Source organism: Saimiri boliviensis, chromosome 3 (genome assembly GCF_048565385.1).
Source record: "Saimiri boliviensis isolate mSaiBol1 chromosome 3, mSaiBol1.pri, whole genome shotgun sequence".
NCBI classification, from domain to species: domain Eukaryota; kingdom Metazoa; phylum Chordata; class Mammalia; order Primates; family Cebidae; genus Saimiri; species Saimiri boliviensis.
The window spans coordinates 24,260,878-24,277,771 of NC_133451.1; the positions used below are offsets into that span (position 1 = coordinate 24,260,878).

The 16,894-nt window shown below is 36.1% G+C and overlaps 1 protein-coding gene across 3 annotated transcripts in view; it reads left to right on the forward strand.

Moving 5' to 3' along the window:
* The window catches only part of PI4K2B (phosphatidylinositol 4-kinase type 2 beta), a 35,364-nt gene that overhangs the window by 13,099 nt on the left and 5,371 nt on the right, over nt 1-16,894 (forward strand). The window contains exons 4-9 of one of the 3 annotated variants that reach the window (XM_039468551.2): nt 395-526; nt 2,928-3,066; nt 4,486-4,553; nt 7,564-7,663; nt 12,237-12,370; nt 12,948-13,007. In XM_039468551.2, the coding sequence (XP_039324485.2) occupies nt 395-526; nt 2,928-3,066; nt 4,486-4,553; nt 7,564-7,663; nt 12,237-12,370; nt 12,948-13,007 (633 nt within the window). Of the gene's footprint in view, nt 1-394; nt 527-2,912; nt 3,067-4,485; nt 4,554-7,563; nt 7,664-12,236; nt 12,371-12,947; nt 13,008-16,894 lie in introns of all 3 variants that reach the window. The other 2 variants (XM_039468550.2, XM_039468552.2) reach the window with 2 other exon arrangements.

The following is a 16,894-nucleotide window of genomic DNA, read 5'->3' on the forward strand; positions in this document are numbered from 1 at the left end:
CAAGCAGTCTACCTGCCATGGCCTCCCAAAGTGCTGGGATTACAGGTGTGAGCCCCTGCACCCAGCTAACCTAGCATCCTTTCTAAATTTTAACTTGACGCCTTCATCCTTAAGATGTTTATTCCTAAGTCTGCGTTTCAATGTTGTTAATTTGACCACTGGCAAATTTTAGGCCTCTAAAAGGCTTTTATACCACTCTCAGGAAGAAATAATGTGCCATTCATTTAACAAAGCTTTGCAAAATTCCCCGTGTTTTCTGTTTTTGATTCTCCAGAGCCTTTCTTACAGGGTTAAACTTTGCTAATTTTCATCATTAGAGTGAGTTTCACGGTGTATATGAATAGAGATACTATAATGTAAATTGTAACCATTTTTCTAAACTGTATGTTTCTAGGTGGTTTGGCTTGTCAGTGAGACATTTAACTACAATGCAATTGACCGTGCAAAATCAAGAGGCAAAAAATATGCTTTAGAAAAAGTGCCAAAAGTGGGTAGAAAGTTTCATAGGATAGGACTCCCTCCTAAGGTAAGTTTCTCTGATTAGCTTTATTTAGGGGGCCATTGGGTTCATACATCCTGAGCTCTAGGAGTTAGGCATTGTGCTGTTAGCTGTGGATATAATAATAGCGCAGATTTTTCATCTTCCAGGAGCTTATAGTAAATAGGTAATTTCAGTGTAATATGATAAAGCTGTTTAGATGATGGTAAGTTCAGGAAGCTCTAAGATGATAGAAGAGGTATGCCTAACCCAGTTTAGAGGGATGGGAAGCATTTCCAGGAAGAGGTTGCATGAAAGGCTTATAAAGTAATGGACAAAAGCACAGGTCTGGAATCAGACTTAATTCCAGCCTCTGCTAATTTGCTCTGAGACTTTGGGCAAGTTCCTTTTTCTCTCTCTTTTTCTCTTTTTTTTTTTTTTTTTTTTTTTGATAGAGGATCTTGCTCTGTTGCCCAGGCTGGAGAACTGTAGTGTGAAAAGGGCTTACTGCAGCCTCAACCTCGTGGGCTCAAATAATCTTCCTACCTCAGCCTCCTGAGTAGCTGGGACCACAGGTGCATACCACCACACCTGGCTAGTTTTATAATTTTTTTGTAGAGAGAGAGTCTCATCATATTGCCCAGGCTGGTCTTCAATTCCTGCTGAATCAGTCTTCTCACCTTGGCCTCCAAAGTGCTGGGATTATAGGTGTTCGCCACCATGCCTGGCCAAGTTCCTTACTCTCTAAGCCCCAGTTTCTATTAAAATGAGAATGACAAAAACTACCTCTTAGGTGGTTGTGAGGATAAAAGTAAGAAATCCATGTCAAGTAGTCAGTATAAAGTAAAGGTTAAGTAAATGGTAGCATCTGTGTTTACTTACTACACATTAGATTTAGTTTTTTCTTATCATCACCTGTAAATCTGAGGCATGATAAGCAGCCAGCTAAATAAGGGTAGAGAGGGTTAATGGGAAAGACATTCTAGAAAAAGCTTTAAGAGTTATTTTTTAGAAATATATTGGTCTTGTGATTTTCTTGCTTCTGTACATTTATCTAGATAAAAAGAATTTGAGTAGGAATCAGTTGTTAACCTAACTTTTAAGATAAATTTTACTCTAAGTGGGCAGGAAGTTTGAAAGTTTTTAAAGGCCTGCTCCTCCTTGGACATGCTGAAATAAGTATGAATAAAGGAGGATGTTATTTCCATATTTGTGACTCCTAGGACTTAGTTATAAGTATTTTAAAGAACACCTTTAGGAAATCATTAAAATTTCATGCCAACAACAAAAACATAAAGTGTTAGGATAAAAAGTAGATTTTCTTTATGGCGATTTGTTTGTATTTTTGAGGCAAACTGGGGTTACCTATTACCTGTGTATCACATGCTACTTAAATTTGTATTTCCTTCTCCAACAAATTGTTTACTGTTAACTAGTAATCTTAGTAACTGAAACACCTTTTTAAAAGGTCATATCTTCAAGGAAAGGACTTTTTAAAAAACCACTATCAAGATTATGATTAGTAGATTTGTTCTTTAAAGTTTAAGACAGGGTATTTACTGTGTGATTAAGGAATCTGTCCTTTTTTTTTTTTTTTTTTTTTTTTTTTGAGAAAGAGTCTCTCTCTGTTGCTCAGGCTAGAGTGCAATGGCACAATCTTGGCTCACTGCAACCTCCACCTCCTGGGTCAAGTGATTCTCCTGCCTCAGTCATCTGAGTAGCTGGGACTACAGGTGTGCACCACCACTCATGGCTAATTTTTTGTATTTTTAGTAGAGAAGGGGTTTCACCATTGGCCAGGCTGGTCTTGAACTCCTGGCCTCAAGTGATCTACCTGCCTCAGCCTCTGAAAGTGCTGGGATTACAGATATGAGCCACCATGCCTGGCTTCATCATGTTTTTAAAATAAAATTATTTATTTAGAATTCAAAGAAAGAGCTTAACAGTTAAAAAAGTGAAAAAAAGTAAAAAAAAAAAAAAACGTTATTTACTGTATTTTATGTCATAAAAAGAATCCGGGAAAGTTTCTTCAGTAAGAACAAAATTGCACTATTATTAAATAAGCAGGATAGGTTTAAAATTTCACCTCCATAATTAAATTCATTTTAATAAATATTTTTAGAAAATGGCATTTCTTTTTTAGAGTGTAAACTTGAAGGCACATGTTACTCTTTTTTTAAAGTTTCCCAAAATAACTGCTATGCTCCTTGAAAGTCTAGGGTTAAGCATTTTTTATTTGCTATATACTCTTCATGTGATTATTTAAAATTAGTGTATAAAGATAGTTTTCTTGATAAATGTGGCTTATCTAAATTAGTGTTAAATCTTCTTTCATATTGTATTTACATATTTTTGACAGTACTGCTGAGAAATATAAATATTAATCCCTTTGTTCTTGTACTTTCTTTTCTAACTATAGTTCTTAAAATTATAGATTGGTTCCTTTCAGTTATTTGTTGAAGGTTACAAGGAGGCTGAATATTGGCTTAGGAAATTTGAAGCTGACCCTTTGCCTGAGAATATTAGAAAACAATTTCAGTCACAATTTGAAAGATTAGTTATTTTGGATTACATCATCAGAAATACAGGTATTGAAGTTCTCTCATTGTTCACTCAAATCTTGTTCACTTTCAAAGTATATTCTTGTTACCCAAATTAAAGCGGTAGACTTTTGTTGCAGAAGTCTTGAAGCCACTTCCTCTGTCTGCCTTGGGAAACAGATGTAGAATAGACTCTCCTGGGCAGAATTCATCCTGTGTGGGAGAGTCTGACTCACAGCAGGCTCCTAGATCAGTTCCTGTCCCCTAGGGAGGAGTTTCCTAGGGGTAGGGCAAAGTCAGATATTAGGAACGTTATTTGCATATTGTGAATAATTTAGCTTCGTTGTATAAATTACATTAGGTGCTTATTTTGACATTATGTAACTGTTTAGTATAGTCTATAAATACACTAAACTCTTACTTTTTCCTGTGCTGTCAAGGAGCAATGATGTAGACCAGGGGTGTCCAATATTTTGACTTCCTGGGGCCATTGGAAGAAGAATTGTAGGCCACACATAAAATACAGTAACTCTAACAACAGCTGATTAGCTTTAAAAAAATTGTAAAAGAAATCTCATAATGTTTTAAGAAAGTTTACAAATTTTTCTGGGCCACATTAAAAGCCATCCTGGGCGCCATGCAGCCTGCAGGCCAAGGGTTGGATAAGCTTGATGTACATTATCCAAAGCATGGGTCAGTTTGAATAATGTGGGTCCCTGGACTGTCAGGGTCAGCATGACATGAGAATTTGTTAAACATGCATCTTCTCAGACACCACACCAGACCTTCTAGAACAGAAACTGCAAGGGGGTGCTGGCAGGTTGTGTTTTAAGGTACCTTCCAGGTAATTTGGATGCATTCTAAAGTTTGAGAAATACCAGTTCAAAGTGTTTTCTTATTTATATTAGTTTTTGGAAAAGCATCAAATAATTTTCCAGATTTACCTTCTTACTATATATACATGTGTGTGTATATATATATATGGTAAGAATATTATATATGTAAGTATATATATATATAGTAAGAATATATATACACAAACACACATACATTTTTGCAGTCTAGACCACTTGTATGCTGGCATGAAGTGAGCCTGCTTAGAAATTTGCCTAACAATAGGGGTTAATGCTTTTTCTTCCTAAAGTGAAGAAAAGCTATTTGATTTTAATAACCTTGTTTTAATAATTGTATCACCTCACAGGGTAGTTTTGAGGATTACCTGAATTATTACATGTTAAACACTTATAACAATGTCAGCTTAGATAAAATTTTCAGTAAATGTTAGCTCACATTTATGGGTTTTTTGGTTTTTTTTTTTTAGTTTCTCTGTGTTAAGTTAGACCTTTAATATGCTACAATAATCAGTGAAAGTCTCAAAAATCAGGAGAGCACTAGATGTTTCTCATAGGTATTAAACCATGATGTCCACAGAAATGAAGTAACAGATTTTCTTGTTTGTTTTGAAAGATAGGGGCAATGATAATTGGTTAGTCAGATACGAAAAGCAGAAATACGAAAAGGAAATTGACCATAAGGTAAGGAAATTTAAAATTTTATGTATTTATAGATAGATAGATAGAATATCTATAATTATGTGTAACTTGAGAATATATATATTCAATTTCTGTAAAAGATTGCTTGAAGTTAAGTTACTCTTCACCATTTCTTCCTTCTTTCACTTAATCCTTGGTTTTCAAATCTACTTACTCTGTTTTTCTCACACTTTTTATTTTTGTCACTTGTTTACATTGCATTTATTTATTTATTTATTTAATAGAGACAGGATTTTTCCATGTTGACCACGCTGGTCTTCAACTCCAGGCCTCAAGCAATCCAGCTGCCTCGGCCTCCCCAGGTGCTGGGATTACAGTCGTATGCCACCACACCCAGCTGGTTCTGTTTTTTCTTTTATCATTGTTGGGCAGCTTTATTTTTTTACTTCATATTAGAATAGAAGAATAATACCCACTTAGTACCTTTTTAGAATTTGAGAAATTTATAGAATCCTCAAACTTATTTTGCTTTTATGAGTAAAGGCTTTTGGGATTTTTGTTCACCGTGTTTGTATTTTACTAATTCACTTTCTTCTGAGTCCTTTCATTCAGTATTAGACAATACAGTATTACCTAATAAATGGAACATGTATGTTTAACCTGTGAATCATGTCCACTGAACTTAAAAAGTATTAAATACTTCTACTACTTGTAAGAAACTGGTTTTAACATATGTAACAGACTGCATCAGAGTTACAGATTTTAGATTAATTACTATCGACTTTGAGTACCAAGTTCAAATTTTAGATATGTACATAAGAGATTTTTTTTGAAATACTTTTACAAGTTTAAAACAGTTTGTACATTTGGGAAAATTTTAAGTGATTAAAAATATTTCTTCAATATTTATAATTTGTTTTCTCAAGTAATGACTTAAAGCTGTTGCATCATTTTTAAAAGTTTGTACTTTTAAATGTTTATCAAGGATATTTAAAAATACATATTCATAGTCCTTCGCAATAAAAAGAAACAAACTTGATACATACAATAGCATGGATAAAACTTAACATTATGCTGAGAAAAGAAGTTACATATAAAGGAAACATTGTATGATTACATTTATATCTAAAAATTAGAAAATGCAAACTAGTTTCTCATGACAGAAAATAGACCAATAATTGCCTGGGCTTGGGGCAGAGGGAAGGCTGGCCTGCAAAGGGACACAAGGAAACTTTGAAAATTTTACATATGTCAAGGCTCATCAAATTGTATTTGTTAATACAGGAAGTTAATTGTGTGTAAATTATATGCCAATAAAGTTGTAAATAGGAAAGAATGGTAGAAATAAAAATAAATGGCAGTTATAGCAGAAATGGGCTTAAAATACACACATAAATGTACGTATGTATAAGCTCCTGGGCCAAGCACAGTGGCTCATGCCTGTAATCACAGCACTTTGGGAGGCCAAGGTGAGAGGATTGCTTGAGCCCAAGAGTTTGAAACCCTATGTCTACAAAGAATTAGAAAAAGAATTTTTTTAAAGCATTATTTAGGCCAGATGTGGTGGTTCATGCCTGTAATCCCAGCACTTTGGGAGGCTGAGGCAGGTGGATCACGAGGTCAGGAGATTGAGATCACCCTGGTCAACACGGTGAAACCCTGTCTCTACTAAAACTACAAAAATTAGCTGGGCATGGTAGTGGGTGCCTGTAATCCCAGCTACTTGGGAGGCTGAGGCAGGAGAATCGCTTGAACCTAGGAGGCAGAGGTTGCAGTGAGCCAAGATCGCACCACTGCACTACAGCCTGGTGACAGACTGTCTCAAAAAAAGACTCTGTCTCAAAAAAAAAAAAAAAAAAAGGGTATCATTTAGGGATAAAAGACTTCAAGGTAGTAGAAGAAGTAAAATGAAATAAATTAGCTGGGCATGGTGGCACACTCCTGTGGTCCCAGCTACTTGGGAGGCTGAGGTGGGAGGATTTATTGAGCACAGGAAGTCAAGACTGCAGTGAGTTGTGATTGTGCCTCTGCACTCCAGCTTGGGTGACAGAGCAAGACCTTGTCTCAAAAAAATAAAAAAATTAAAGATAAATAAATAAACATAAGCTCTCGAATTTATTTTATTTGTCTATCTTGAGCAGTTAGATTTTGCTGAAAATTCTTTTGCTCTGAGTATTTTGTGTACTTTCACTAAGGTGTAAGACATTTAATATAAGCTAAAAAAAAATAAAGTTGGCATACATCACATCAAACTTTGCTGTAGTACTTTTAAATTAGCAGGAAATTTATAATCATGGCAGAAGGCACCTCTTCACAGGATGGCAAGAGAATGAGTACCAGTAGGGGAAATGCCAGACACTTATAAAACCATCAAATCTCATGAGAACTCACTCACTATCATGAGAACAGCATGGGGAAAATTGCCTTCATGATCCGATTACCTCTACCTGGTCCCACCTTTGACACATGGGGATTACAGGGATTACAATTCCAGATGAGATTTTCAGTAGGGACACAACCAAACAGTATCACCAACATTCAAGAATATCTTGAGGTTCTTTCTACTACATCTTATTGTATTTAGTTACAGTCTTTGAAGGAGTTTCATTTAGAAGCATTTTATATTGGACTTATTTCTTTGGGACCCTAAGAAAGACGAGGTATTAATAAGGTGATTTTATTAAGGTGTTTAAAAAAATCAGTAATATTTTACGTCATACATTTAAGCAATGAATCTAGCAGTAAATTATCTAGAACATCACTTTTTAAAGTCTCGATATTTTCAAGCTCTTTAAAGAGAAAAAAATTGAAACCATTACTGAGTAAATGTATAATATCAAATTTTTAAAAATAGTGGTTAGGAAATACACTTTTTTCAGACAGTCTCTTCCATACTTGTGTGAATTTGTATTTTTTTCTGGTAACATTTAATTTTTATAGGCTCTTCAGAGAGAATATGTTCTTAAACCTCAATAATTATTACAAATAATTTTTCTTTTGGGAATATTTATAAAGGTTTTTTTTATCAACGTATCATTTTTCTCTTCTACAGGAATCAAAATGGATCAATGATAAAGAATTCCTTATTAAAATAGCTGCAATTGATAATGGTCTCGCATTTCCTTTTAAACATCCTGATGAATGGAGAGCATGTGAGTATTTAGAACATTCTGTAGATTCTATAATTACCTTTTTTTCCAGAATGAGAAGGGAAAAAAAATTTGCAGATACCATAGCAGAAGAAAAACTGTATGAAATATGATTATTCATTAAGGCTCAGTTCTAGGTGTTAGAGATGCAAATATATACTACAGGGTCTTGCTATGAATTATTTGCTTATTTTTAGATGACTGGGTTTTGATTTTTAGGCTTTGTGTTATCCTTGGAAAATGAGTTTAGTAGTGTTCCAGTTTTCAAAATATATATACATTCAAATTATTTTAATATTTTGTTAGAACTATATTTTAAATTTTTGGTTGTATTAACTTTTAAAACAATTTAGGCCTGCCCTCCACCTGACCTCATTTTTAGTGAGTACTTTAATTGCCTTCCCAGTCTCTCTTGTGGTAAATGATTACATTTTCTGCATCTTCTTGAACCAGTTTTAGACACCTTTATTTTGCTTAAAATTGTCCATAATTTCTTGAGTTTTAAATTTATTGGTATAGCATTTTATTATAATTCTCTTATAATTAAAAAAAATTTCCTCTGTGCATATTAAGTATTTAGGGAGTGAAATGAAATGATGGCTGTAATTTGCCTTAAAATACTTGTGGTATTGTGGAATAGGAGGAATAAAAAAGCCAATTTTGTAAAGAAAAAAAAATTGAATTAATATGGGAGTTTATTATAGTAGTTTTCTGATATTTGTATGTGTTTAAAATATATGGGCCAGGCATGGCGGCTCATGCCTGTAATCCCAGTACTCTGGGGATTGAGGCTGGCAGATCCCTTGAGCTCGGGAGTTCAAGACCAGCCTGGGAAACATGGTGAAACCCCATCTCTACAAAAGATGCAAAAATGAGCTGGTTATGGTGGCCCATGCCTGTAGTCTTAGCTACTTGGGAGGCGGAGGTGAGAGGATTGCTTGGGCCTGGGAGGTGGTGGAGGTCGCAGTGAGCCAAGATTACACCACTAGACTAAGGCCCTGTCTCCAAAATAAAATAAAATAAAATAAAATAAAATAAAAGTTTAAAAATCATTGTATCCATAATGTATCTCTTTAAATTCCTCCCATTTATTAATGAGCCTTTTACTCATTAGGTTTGCCAAAGACTTGTCTGTTATTAAGCATTGACCCTTCTATTTAGTTTATTTTTTATGCTTTTTTCCCCAGATAATTGCCTTTTTATTTTATAAATCAGGCTTTTAGTTAGTTTGCTTTTTCTTTTACAGATTTATGTTTGTTCTTTTCTTCTATTACGTTCATGCTAGATTGCTTTCCTGTAAATGCGTATTAGGCCTCCTATTGTCCTCTGGATGTCATTTTTGCTAAACCACGGATGGCACAGGAGCTGCTCTGTTGCTCTGCTTTACATACACGTATTTTCCGATTTTCTTTTTGATTGGAATAATTTAGAAGTATTTTGTTTGATCTTAATATTTCTATGTCAGTTTATTTTAACTTTCCATTATTGCTATTTCTAAGAAACTGTTCATCGTTGTTATTTTTGCAGTATTAGTGCATTGTGATCTATGAATATGGCCTGTGTAAATTCTGTTTTGAAATTTGTTAGCAATTTCTCTATGATCCTGTATATGGCCTATTTAGAGGACTGTATTTGAAAAGAATGTTTGAGCACAAAATTCTGTCTGCTAACCTAAAGGCTGTTGGTCATATCATATCTTTGACTTATTTTCTGTTTAATCTGTTAACTTTCAGAGGAAATTAGTGATCACTGTGATTGTGATTTTGTCAGTTTCTTCTTCCATTTCTATGCATTTTTTGCTTTGTATTTAACATACGTAGAGGTCCAGTGGTTTATCATCCTGGTTTTTTTTTTTAATGTGAAATATATCCCACTTTGTGTACACCTCAGTGGTTTTTGCTTTTCTTATTTGACATTCTGTAGCATTGTTAAACCTCCTTTCATTTTGTTAGCATATACCTGGTATTATTCTCTACATATATGTATGTATGAGTTTATGAATGAATGGCAAGGCCCCCCTCTGTCACCTAGGGTAGATTGCAATACCATGCTCATAGCTCACTGCAGCCTCAAACTCCTAGGCTCAAGCAGTCCTCCTGCCTCAGCCTCTCAAGTAGCGGAGACTACAGGCACACGCCATCACACTTAGCTAATCTTTTATTTTTAACTTTTATCATTTGGTTTTAGATACATGACTTATGAAGAATACTTCACTGTTTTTTTTAACCCAGTCTGAGTGTTTTAGTAGGTACACTTTGTAGTTTAATTCTCAACAAACTACTGATATGCTTAAGCTTTTCCTGCCATCTTATTTTTTTTTCCTATTAAGCATGAATTGCAATTTGTTGTTTTTTGCTTGTCCTGTCTTTTGTAGAACTGATCTGAAATGTCTTTGTTCCATTTTATTATTTCCTCCTAATGGTTTGGAACCTTTATGCAAATGGCATTTTTAAAGGGTACATCTAGGAAATTTTATCAAACATGCAGTTGGGGATTAAAGGTTGGGGCTTGAAAAGGAATTGGTAGTGTATATAGGTAGGGTATATAGTTTTTATTTCTTTTCTTTTCCTTTTCTTTTTTTTGGATTCCTGGGATATGAGAGAGGGTAAATAGCTTTTAAACTGTTATCTTGTTGGTGGAAGCCAAGGTAGTCTTTGCTATCACCCAGGAAAATCACAGAGAACAAACACTATTGCCTAGTACAATGCCAGGCACATAAATATTCAATAAATGTTTTATGAATGCTTAAATAAATAGAGAATAGAAAGGACTAAGTATGGAATCAGGGTAACAACAACATTGAAAGAGGGGAGGGAAAACTAGCAAAAAAAGAGAAGGAGTAGCTTGCAAGACAGAAAGTAAACTTAGAGCAGCATCTCCAACGCCACAGAGGAGAGAATTTCATAAAGGAGACGACAGAAGACAGGGCTACTTGCTATAGAGAGATTAAGTAGCATGACAACTGCAAGTGAGCCTTTGGACAGACCCTTAGGTCTGGTGATTGGTGATCTTAGGAGAGGGAGTTTAGATGGTAGTGCTAGAAGTTGAGTGTAGGGATTAAATGTGGAGGCAGGTGAAAAATAAGGGCCTTTCTTCTGTGAAATTATTCAGGGAAAACTAAAAAGAAAATTGGACATATCTAGAAAGAGAGGTGAGCCAGGGGAAAGGCTTTCTTTAGAATGAAAAGTGAACCTCCTACTGTGTGCAGTGAGATAGATCAAGAAGTGAGAGCCAGGCATTGAGGCGCGCTCCTGTAGTCCTAGCTACGTGGGAGGCTGAGGCGAGAGAATTGCTTGAGCCCAGGAGATTGAGGTTATAGCGAACTGTGATTGCACCACTGAACCCCAGCCTGGATGACTGAGGAAGAATGACTCCAAAGGCAGATTTCTTCTTCAGGGCTTTCAAAGTGGTAGGATCCACCAAAGCTGGAGATTCTCATTGGATATGCTCACAGTAGCTCTATGGACGATCACAATGTCAAAAACCTTCCACTCTTGTAGGAATCTGCGTATGCACCTTCTCTAGAAGATTAGACCTGTACAAATCTTTCTAGTCCTGGCGTGGTGTAAATTTTAATGGTCTTTTTGGGGGAGAACTAGAGTTAGCTCAGAGTCATGCAATTCTTTATCTCTTAAAGTGACTCACCTGTTTACCTACTAATGATTTTAAAGTTCAGAACACCTTCTGTCTACAAGTGATCATTCTAATGGTCATTCCTGAGGATTTGTAGCTGTGCAGGGCAGGGAAACCTCAGCCGTGGTATTCAATCTGTGCCTGAGTGTGGTGATATGCAGCTGTATTTCCAGCTACTTCTGAAGCTGACATGGGAGAATCCCTTGAGCCCAGAAGTTCGAGGCTGCAGTGAGCTATAATCATGGCACTGCACTCCAGCCTGGGTGACACAGCAAGACTCAATCTTTTAAAGAAATATAATAAGGCCAGGCCCAGTGGCTCACGCGTATTATCTCAGCCCTTTGGGAGGCTGAGGTGGGTAGATCACTTGAGGTCAGGAGTTTGAGACCAGCCTGGCCACCATGTTGAAACCCCATCTCTACTAAAAATACAAAAATTAGCCAGGAATGGAGGCACGTGTCTATAATCCCAGCTACTCGGGAGGCTGAAGCAGGAGAATCGCTTGAATTTGGGAGATGGAGATTGCAATGAACTGAGATCCTACCATTGCACTCCAGCTTGAGCAACAGAGTAATATATATAATAAAAAAAATACAAGGCTGTGTATAAAGTATAGGTATTCATCGGTTTCTGAACTCAGGAATCAGGTAGACTTTTGAGATAGAGCTATTTAGAGCTACTTGAAGTAGATTCATTATCCAAACTCTTACTCTTTACTCTTTAAAACTCAGAGACATTACTAGTTTACTATCTGAATTGGCTGTCCAAATCTGAGTAATTTGGATTGCAGTGGGTAGTTTTACTCTGATTAAGTTCTTTCTCCTGTCTGTTTTTTGAGGGGGGCGGGGGGAGAACCTAGGAGTTGTAGGAAGGAACCAGGATAAATGTGAGTCTAAATAAACCATTTCCTCCCGCTGATCAGGAGAATGCTTTTCTCTGTTAGATCCATTTCACTGGGCTTGGCTTCCTCAAGCAAAAGTTCCTTTTTCTGAAGAGATAAGAAACTTAATTCTACCATATATTTCTGACATGAACTTTGTGCAAGATTTATGTGAAGATCTCTATGAACTTTTTAAGGTAAGTTCATGCTTAGTTTGATTATTGCAAAAAAAAAAATGAAACCTTAAAATAGAAGAGACTTTGCTTAATAGAGCTAATTTGCAGTTTACTGCTTCTTGTATTGTTGCTTGCCATAGAACCTGACATGCCAGAGAGGAATTGGCAGTTTTACTTTCCAGGAGCATAAATTCATAATGCCGTACTTAGTATGAGCATTCTTTGAAGTGAGACTACATTAAAACTTTATTAGCTATTTTATTCAAAAGTTGAATTTTTACAAGAAAACTCTATAAATTCTAATACATATTTGGTGACTTGCTATGATTTAATTCTCTTTAAAAGCCTAAATTCATTGGCTGGAAAGTCATCTTAAATCCTTTCTGGAACAAGTTGGGGTACAAGTAAATAAGTCTATTTGTGTCATTCTGGGAGTATACAAAAACATCAGGTAAAAATACTCTTTTTGTTTTATTTTATCAATTAGGAAAGCTTTTTAATGGCCTTATTTGCTAGGTTGAAGAGTTCATTTGTTTTCAAATATGTATATTGAAGTCTTTATTTTGGGAATTCTAATGTTTTTTTCTTGCTGTCATAGACTGACAAAGGATTTGACAAAGCCACTTTTGAAAGTCAGATGTCTGTGATGAGGGGTCAGGTAAGTTACCTTTTTATTTGTTCATAATGAAAAACATCTCTTTGAAACAATAGTCAACTGTTTTCTCCACTGTGTCCTAGAGGTGGAATTTTTAATACTACTTCTTAGGCTGAACGAAAATAGGTCAGATGATCAGAAATGAAGTTGATTCGGCCGGGAACAGTGGCTCACACCTGTAATCCCAGCACTTTGGGAGGCCAAGGCAGGCAGATCATCTGAGGTCAGGAGTTTGAGACCAGCCTGGCCAACATGGTGAAACCCCATCTCTACTAAAACTACAAAAAAAAAAAAATTAGCTGGACGTGGTGGCGGCCACCTATAATCCCAGCTACTTGAGAAGCTGAGGCAGGAGAATCACTTGAGCTCAGAAAGTGGAGGTTGCATTGAGCTGAGATCACACCATTGGACTCCAGCCTGGGCAACGAGAGTGAAACTCCGTCTCAAAAAAACAAAAAACAAAAAACAAAAAAAAAAGAAATGAAGTTGATTGAAATAGTTTCTTCCCTCTATTATCTTATAAATTTTATAAATTAGGTATTTCTGACCTTGTTCTATACTGTGTATTTAGCCCATTGTTTCCCCCGCTGTGAATTGTTTGTCCTCATTCTGATAGCTGTTTTCTTGGGTAACACTACCTTTTTCTTCCTCAGATCCACTGACTTAGATATTTTAGTACCAAGTTCTGTTGCCAATAGATTATTATTATGATTATTTTTGCAGAACATGTTTGCCCTTTGCTAGAGCAATTAGTAAATAACCGTGTCACTAAGACTGAGTGTCAATTGTGACATGAAAAAACGAATTGTAACTCAGTCCTCTCTCTGACCTGCCTCCTCCTCACCTTTAGTTAAAGATTAGAAGTGCAAGGCATAAAGTCTGCTGATGTGGGGCTGCAGGCTGGGCTCACTCTCAGCTGACTTCTGCTTCTTGGACTCTATGAATAGTATTTGTATTCCAAAAGGAAAGCTTGAAACAAATAAATTATACTGTAAACATTGTCTGTTAGTGTCCTATAAATTAACATTCTCTTCCTAAAATATACATTTAATTTAAGGTAACTGTTTGCCACAATACCTGTAGCAGAGAAGATGGATCAAGTTTTTGCACTGATGATTATATAACTTTAACAAGTACATATAATTAAGTCAGAGACTCATTCTTTCATTCACCAAATATTTATTGAAAGGACTAGGCCTGGAGATAAAGCAGTAAGCAGAACCACGTTTCTGCTCTCATGCAGTGTTGCTCTGCAGAGGAGGCCAGGGCTCAGTGAAAAGGGACAGGTCGTGATTAACTCATGCATCTCTCTGCTCCGTCACATTTATGCACTGCTTTACTCAGCCGTGCGGTTTAAGTAGTAAGCAAAGCCTGGAGAAATAGATTGGAGCCAGAGAATAGAGGGCCTTAAACACCAGAGTGTACATTCCACAAGGAAGGGATTGGAGCAGTTAGAAATTAGGCATTAAAGAAGGGCTGTGATAAGACAGAAATTTTTGAAAATGAGATCTTATTCTGGGTTTCTTCTATGAACTCCTTGAAATTGTGTGTAAAATTTTGTTAATATGTACATTTTGGGTGTGGGAGAAGATCGGATTTGCAAAAATATTTATGTCCCCCCAAAAGGTTAAGGACTACTGCAGAAGGCTGGGCTGACGGTGGGGTGCAGCTTTGCTTAGTAGATGAGGAGATGACAGCCAAGGAGCTTCACTATGAGGCTTTCTCTGGTAATTCAGGCAATAATCAAAGGATTCAGTGATCAATGATTGTAATCATGTTTCAAAGTTTTGCCATCCCAAAACTTATTTGAGCTAAATTTTTAGGCAAAGATAATTATGTCTTGATTTGACCTTTCTGCTTGAAACAGGTTGACTTGACATATCAATGTGCTTTATCTTCTGGAACTTTCTTATCCCTAAAGGTTTATTTTTATTTTAGGAATCTGATTTAAAATAAAGAAGTAAATAAAAGCTGTAAATAATTTTGTAAGCTTTAATTGTGTTTTAAAGTTAGCACCTGAGGAATTTAAACTTAATTTTTTTTAAAAGCCTGCCTGGGCGCAGTGGCTCATCCCTATAATCCCAGTGCTTTGAGAGGCAGAGGAGGGCAGATTGCTTGAGCTCACCAGTTCAAGATTAGCCTGGGCAACATGGTGAAACCCCATCTCTACAAAAAAATACAAAAATTAGCTAGGCGAGGTGGCATGTAGTTCCAGCTGCTGGGAGTCTGAGGCAGGAGGATCATTTGAGCCCAGAGGTGGAGGTTGCAGTGAGCTGAGATTGTGCCACTGCACACCAGCCTCGGCAGCACAGGAAGACCCTGTCTCAAAAAAAAAAAAAAAAAAAGCCTGTCTAAGAAAGTATGGAAATGTTCCAGTTCTGAGGTCTGTTACAAAGAAGTATCTCATGCACAAAAGATTAAGTTGTTATAAAAATGAAAGGGATAAAATATTAAGATGATGGGGTCAGGAACTTAGGAGAGAAAGAAATGAAATGATGATACTTTGGTTATTACTTGTTTTCATTTGTTTTTTGTTTGTTTTTAATTTTAATTTGATTTTGAGCTTTCTGATAGCCAAAAAGATAATATGCCCTGACCATGTACATGATTATGTAGCTCTCTGGTTTTGACTATTTTTTGCTTTTTTAAAAAAGTTGGTCTAAGGCCACGTGTGATGGCTCACAGCCGTATTCTAAGCTGCTTGGGAGGCTGAAGCAGGAGGATTGTTTAAGCTGAAGAGTTAGAGGCTGTAGTACACCGTGATGACACACTGCAGCCTGGGCAACAGATCAAGACTTCATCTCTTAAGAAAAAAAAAAAAGCAAAGATATAAAAAAAAATCAGGTATTCAGCCAGGCATGGTTGCTCACAACTGCAATCCCACTTTGGGAGGCCAAAGTAGGAGGACTGCTTGAGCCCAGGAGTTTGAGGTTGTAATGAGCTGTGATTGCACCACTATACTCCAGCCTGAGCAACAGAGCAAGACCTTGTCTCTAAAAAGAAAAAAAAAAAAGTATTCTGTATTCTAAATTAAATCAGCACTTATGAAATGAGGCTTAACATACAAAAACAAATAGCAGTAACGTATATTCCAAAGGACAGAATAGTTACTTCAGCGGATTCCTTGAGTCAAAATACTTGTGTTATTTCCGTCATTTATAAATATCATTTAAATCCCTCTCCCTTCCAGTTTTGCTTATTAACTTAATGGATTGTGCTTTCTACAACCAAGCCTTTTGCCCTAGTTTGTAGTAAGCGTTTAATTTTACACATGTAATCAATGACATGCTCTCATTCTTCACATAAAAATGTGGACTGAAACAAATATGAAGAGGTTTTTTTTTAAAAAAAAAATCAGAGCTGGTAATAATGTTTATGAAAGTTAAAGATAAACCATGTTTTGAATTGTATATTAAATAGCAATAGGTCATAATCAGGGTAAGTAAAATTCATCTTATATTCTGAGTTGGAACACTGAAACTTACAATATAAAAAATGTAGAAATAATAACTAAAACTTTTTCTGAAAATACAGTGAACTTATATTCAGTGATTTATATACCAGAATCTCATTTACAGGTTCAATAATAATTGACGTTAAAGAAAGTGAAACTAACCCTTTAGTGCCTCCTGGTACTTGACCCCTTCCTGGAGACTTTGATGATGCTTATTATTGTTTATACTCACAACACCTCCACAGAGTAGTCTACATTTGAGGTGGAATGACTTTGGCTCAAAGGGCTTTAGTAACCTGTATCTGTGAAAGAAGGGGGACTGCCAGCCTGGCCAACTGGCAACAGTTAGGCATTGTTTCTGCCTGGGGCCCTTATCATCTCTTCTCTGGATTTATTAACATTCTAAGTTGACCTTACCTCTTCTCCCATTCCTCTT